Source organism: Clupea harengus, chromosome 20 (genome assembly GCF_900700415.2).
Source record: "Clupea harengus chromosome 20, Ch_v2.0.2, whole genome shotgun sequence".
Classification (NCBI taxonomy): domain Eukaryota; kingdom Metazoa; phylum Chordata; class Actinopteri; order Clupeiformes; family Clupeidae; genus Clupea; species Clupea harengus.
In genome coordinates, this window is record NC_045171.1 from 20,625,451 (window position 1) to 20,631,786 (window position 6,336).

Sequence of the window (6,336 nt, forward strand, 5' to 3'; positions counted from 1 at the left end):
GCTGCAGCTGCTGTTTCAGTCTGAGTCTTTAAAGCTTTAATAGCATCAGAAGACATCGGCGTTCAGTCTGTGTCCAGTGGAGGGCGCTCTTCCGCTGGGCTCAAGGCCAGGCTGATGGGGGGTGGGGTGGGGTGGGGGGGGGGTCAGTCGACGACAGCTGAGAGAATGGCCATGACTGCAATGCCACAACACAACAGCAGGATCTGCAGCAGGGACTGCCTTAAGAAACACACACACACACACACACACACACACACACACACACACACACACACACAGATATAAATATACACACACAGATAATTATACATTTTACACATGAATTTACAAACACACATATTAGACACAGCCAACAGATGACTGGGAGTTTGTTTCCCCATCTCATTGGATCTAACGCAGAATGCAGTGCGTCTCTCTGGTTACCTGGGATTAGTCTCCTCCATGAGGTCAGGTACCACATTCACCAGGGCGATGTAGAGGAAGCCCCCGGAGGTGAAGGGCAGGATCCAGGCAGTGGCGCTCTCTAGAGGTGGGGAGGGAGAACACAGGGGCGGCAGGGGGAACAAAGTTGATAAGTGCTAACCTGCTAACTGGTTCCTTGAGATAGGGTCAGAACCATTCTCCAATGCTAACCTGCTAACTGGTTCATTGGCTACCTCTCAGCTCTCTCAGCTGTGCGGTGGGAAAAGCTGATATTCTGATGGATTTTACAGACGCCACACAGAACTAATAAACTTCCTGAGAGATCTCAGTGACATAACAAACTGGACACCCAATCAGAGGTGTCATCCCACCTGCGCCACGCTGTGATTGGGCAGAGAGGGCGAAGCAGGCCCCCAGGACTCCGCCCAGTGCTGTGGAGAGCTGCATGCGTGCGGCACTCCAGCGATCAAAGCCCGCCCTCAGGAGGATGGCAAAATCACCCACCTACACACGCACACACACACACACGTACGTAGACACAAAAGTCACAAGTAAAACAAAAGTCAGTCACACAGTCATAAAGTCAGTCACACACACACACAGCAAATATGTAGTTAGCCTTGAGTTCAGGTGAGAAGAGCAATCATGAATTCAGAGCAGACAACTGATCACCACGAGAGTTTACACCTCACTAAGCATCTCAACACCACAGCATTGGTCACACACACACACACACACACACACACACACACACACACACACACACACACAGAAAGAGGAAGCAAGATAGCATGGGGGAAGAGCAAACAGTGATGGGAGAGAGAGAGAGAGAGAGAGAGAGGGGGATGGGGAGAGAGAGGGAGGGAGAGGAAGAGGGATGGGGAGAGAGAGAGAGGGAGAGAGAAAGAGGGATGGGAGAGAGAGAGAAAGAGGGATGGGAGATAGAAAGAGGGATGGGAGAGAGAGAGAGAAATAGGGATGGAGGGAGAGAGAGAAAAAGGGATGAGAGAGAGAAAGAGGGATGGGGAGAGAGAAAGAGAAAGAGGGAGAGGTTGGACATTGTTTGTTTGTTTGTTTGTTTGCTCACCTCGTGTGGAATCTCATGAAGCAGGATGGCAATGGTGGTGAGAAACCCAACCTGCAGAGAGCAGATCAGTATCAGTATATCTCTCTCTCTCTCTCACACACACACACACACACACACACACACATACCCCAACAGTAAGTCTCTCTCTCACACACACACACACACACACACACACACACACACACACACACACACACACACACACACACACACACACACACACACACACACACACACACACACACACACACACACACACACACACACACACACACACACACACACACACACACACACACACACACCCCAACAGTAAGTCTCTCTCTTTCACACACACACACAAACTCACTCATTCTCATTCCAGCAGATAAAGGGTTAACAGGGTCAGTGGCACTTTATTATACAGATCCACGAGGAGAGCCTGGTCATGTGAGGTGTGAAAATATATATATATACACGTGTGTGTGTGTGTGTGTGTGTGTGTGTGTGTGTGTGTGTGTGTGTGTGTGTGTGTGTGTGTGTGTGTGTTGGAGGTCCAGGTGGACAAGCATAAGGCTGACAGCATGAGCCGTGTGGGAGTTTTAGAGGAAGCACAAAATGTATTGCTAAAATACACACACACACACACACACACTACACATTACACATTACACAAGCACAGCCCAACTCAAATAACCTCGTCAGAGAGATGTCTCTACGTATATCAGCCAGTGTGTGTGTGAGGCGTGAAAGAGTACATGTGTGTGTGTGCATGCATGCAGGGGTGAGGGTATATAAGTGAGTGAGTGAGTGAGTGAGTGAACCCAGTCCTATTTCAGCTGCACTCACAGGGTGTTCATGAACACAATAACTATCAGAAGAGTCTGAACGCCCCTCAGACACCAGACATCATTTCCAAACACAGACAAGCTACACACACGCACACACACACACACACGCACGCACAGACGGACTCACACTCGGAAGCAGACATCCAGATGTGCAGACAGTCAGGTATGCAGATGGACAGATGGGCTGTGACACACACACACACACACACACACACACACACACACACACACACACACACACACACACACACACACACACACACACACAGTTTTGTGTCCACTCACCTTTCTGCTGACTAGAAAGCTCCCAGCAACAGCCAAGCCGTGAGTGAAGTTATCTATGCAGTTTGCCAAGAGGTTCAGATAACCACTGATCTGGGAGAGAAACAAGGCACGTTAACACCATCTTAGAACACACACACACACACACACACACACACAGTGTGTGTACAGGCGGGAGTGAGACAATATAAGTACATATGCGTGTGTTTATGTATGTACCGTATGTATGGGAGTGTGTGTGTGAATGCAACACTGATGTGTTCAGGTGGATGTGAGTGTTCATGTGAGGGACTGGGACCGTATTCCATCGTATATTGTACCATATTATGACTTCATGTGAGAGAAAGACAAGGCGTGTATGCAAGGACGTATGTGTGTGTGTGAGTGTGTGTGAGTGTGTGTCTCACCTTAATCTTCTTTGGTGGTTGCAGGTGAGAGGAAGCTGCTTTGGTGTCATGACAGAAGCCGTTACTGTGAGACGAAGCCTGAAGGGGGTTGGGGGGGGGGAGAGAGGGGGGGGAGAGGGGGAGAGAGAGAGAGAGAGAGAGAGAGAGAGAGAGAGAGAGAGAGAGAGCACTGATGTGTGAGTGCAGCTGCTTCCTGTGTCGGTGTAACAACAATAACCCAAATTAATAACCCAAAGAAAGATTCATATAGATAGACATGTAGATATAGATAGACATAGACATAGAATTAGATACAGATAGACGGGTATATATGTGTGTATATACCCATACATATACACACACACACACACACACACACACACACACACACACACACACACACACACACACACACACACACACACACCCTTCTATAGAGAATTAGATATAGACAGACATATAGATAGATAGGAAGCCCACGGGCCAGGCCAGGCCAGGCCACATTCCATATTTAAAATATCTTAATAAGTCGTGAAGTCAACGTGTCTGCCTTACATAATGCAGAAGTTAACATAAATCACATTTAAGATAACAGACTTCTTCCTGTGGCGGGAATTTGTTCATGTCCTAGCTGTGACAACGTGATTACAGGCATCATGGAGGTAGTTAAAAACAAACGGTCATCTGGAGGGTTTTAAACGATACTAAACGAAGGGTAATCTACTGCATGGAGATATTTCTGCTTAGTAGTCGATGCGGATTATAATGAGGCTGTTGGATATGTCCAATGTAAGAAGTGTGAAGTTTTAATGAAATATGATTGATGCCATCCTCTTTCTCCACAACAACATGGATTAAACCTCGATGGTTGGACTATGTAGATAGTTTTATAACGACGTTTTCAAGAAAAAAAAAAAGATCTTCAAATGGTACGATTAGCTTGTTGTGCCTCCTCTGGAGTAGCATATACCGTGAGTTTTATTTAGGCATAGCAGATGCCTGGCGTGTGTAATGTGTAGGCTAATTTGAATAATTTAATTTAAATATGCTTATTTGCCCTCTTGTGCGCGCTTGTGCGTTTAACAGCGCTTGTTTGTGTGAGCAAGTGCATTTATCTGTTGATGCCCGAGTTTAATAAAGGCAGGCTATTCGTAAAAAACGTACGTAAATGTGTCATTAGTATTAGTTGAGACATTGACTCCGTCGGGCTCGGACAAAATATTTGAATGGCTGTCGGTCTCGGGCCGGGCTCGGGCACTACTCTGTCAGACGCGGGCCGGGCTTGGACAGAAAAATTCGGCCCGATCCACCCTCTAATGTGTGTGTGTGTGTGTGTGTGTAAGCCTCCAAGGGTGATGCCCCATTTGTGTGTCGTCACCTCTTCGAGCTCAACAAGCATTTCTGCACAATTCCACTGGTAAACACACCAGCAAACTACAGCAGAGCACAACACAGACAGGGCAACATGAACCAATGAACCAGACATCAGCTAATACGGGTGACTGAGAAAAAGGCTAGAGCTCCCCCTGGTGGCCATTTCAGCAACACACACTACAAACATTCAGGGCTTACAGAGAACTGTCTGCGTCTGCGTCTGCGTCTGCGTCTGCGTCTGCGTCTGCGTCTGCGTCTGCGTCTGCGTCTGTCTCTGTGTGTGTGTCTGTGTGTGTGTCTGTCTGCGTCTGTGTCTGTCTGTGTCTGTCTGTCTGTCTGTGTCTGTCTGTCTGTCTGTGTCTGTCTGTGTGTGTCTGTCTGTCTGTCTGTGTCTGTCTGTCTGTCTGTCTGTCTGTGTCTGTCTGTCTGTCTGTCTGTCTGTCTGTGTCTGTCTGTCTGTGTCTGTCTGTGTCTGTCTGTGTGCGTCTGTGTGTGTGTGTCTCTGTGTGTGTCTCTGTGTGTGTCTCTGTGTGTGTCTCTGTGTGTGTCTCTGTGTGTGTCTCTGTGTGTGTCTCTGTGTGTGTCTCTGTGTGTGTCTCTGTGTGTGTCTCTGTGTGTGTCTCTGTGTGTGTCTCTGTGTGTGTCTCTGTGTGTGTCTCTGTGTGTGTGTTTCTCTGTGTGTGTGTTTCTGTGTGTGTGTGTGTGTGTGTGTGTATGTCTGTGTGTGTGTGTGTATGTCTGTGTGTGTGTGTCTTACAGTGACTCTTGGTGTTTCGTTGGGGGTGTCCTCATCAGGGAACATTTTCTCCAGCAGCAGGAAGGACATCAGTCCCAGGAGCACCCACAACCCCTGACTACGGTAGTGATGCTCATAACCTCTTTCTAGACAGAGAGAAGGAGAGAGAGAAGGAGAGAGAGAAAGAGAGAGAATCATGTATTTTTATTACTGTTCCCACTTCTCCCTTTCCCCTTCTGATGTATCTTGTGTATAGATATACGTGTTGTTTTATATAAATCACACATTATACACCCAACCCAAATGCTTTGGCAATACTGTACAACGTTATGGCCATGCCAATAAAGCTTCTTTTGAATTTTAGAGAGAGAGAGAGAGAGAGAGAGAGAACATAGTATGTGAATGACAACAGCTGTCTTCCCGGTGGTATAGGATAAACTCACCAGCAGACAGACAGAGAGCACACGACACACAACAGTAAGAAAAGAGAGAAGAGAAGAGCAGAGAAGAGAGAGAAAGGAAGAAAGAAAGAAAAAAAAGAAAGAAGGCGCTGACCTGGAGTACAGGAGTGGGCCCAGGCTTCAGGAAGGAGGTGCAGGAACACGTCACCAAGGAGACCACCAATGGCAAAGCTCAACAGCCTCTTCAGCTTCTGACAGCCAGCTATACACAGGACACACAGAGAAGAGTCATTAGCATGACATTTGGTCCAGTAGACTGGCACATTAAATAGGAAATGTACACACACACACACACACACACACACACACACACACACACACACACACACACACACACACACACACACACACACACACACACACACACACACACCCCTTGCGCTTTCATACAGACCCTCATGTTCCAGTTGAGTGCGGCTTTGATTTGTGAATGAAAGAAAAACCTTTCAGACCCCGACACCCTCTCTAAGAGTCCCTTTCACTCCACAGTGCGCACACACACACACACACACACACTGTGCACACACACACATAAATACACACACCATGGAAACACACCTGAAAGAGAGGAGTACTGCCCTGCCATTTCCTCACACACACACACACACACACACATGCACGTACAGACAGACAGACACACACAGACACAAAATGTAACTTTTCACTGTCTGGGATAGGGTGTGTGTGTGAGAGAAAGAGAAGGAGACAGGGAGGGAGAGAGAGAGAGCGACACACCCTTGTGTATTAACACAATGTC

The 6,336-nt window shown here is 47.4% G+C and overlaps 1 protein-coding gene across 1 annotated transcript; it reads right to left on the reverse strand.

The window, feature by feature from the left end:
• On the reverse strand, positions 1 to 5,875 carry LOC122128554 (zinc transporter ZIP13-like; the record flags this gene model as incomplete). Its single annotated transcript, XM_042702761.1, has 8 exons — positions 1 to 219; positions 424 to 523; positions 795 to 927; positions 1,511 to 1,561; positions 2,626 to 2,715; positions 3,030 to 3,107; positions 5,140 to 5,264; positions 5,674 to 5,875. Coding segments are annotated over 8 exons (855 nt in total), but the record flags the coding sequence as incomplete, so codon positions are not given.
• Between the last annotated feature and the right edge of the window lie 461 nt (positions 5,876 to 6,336).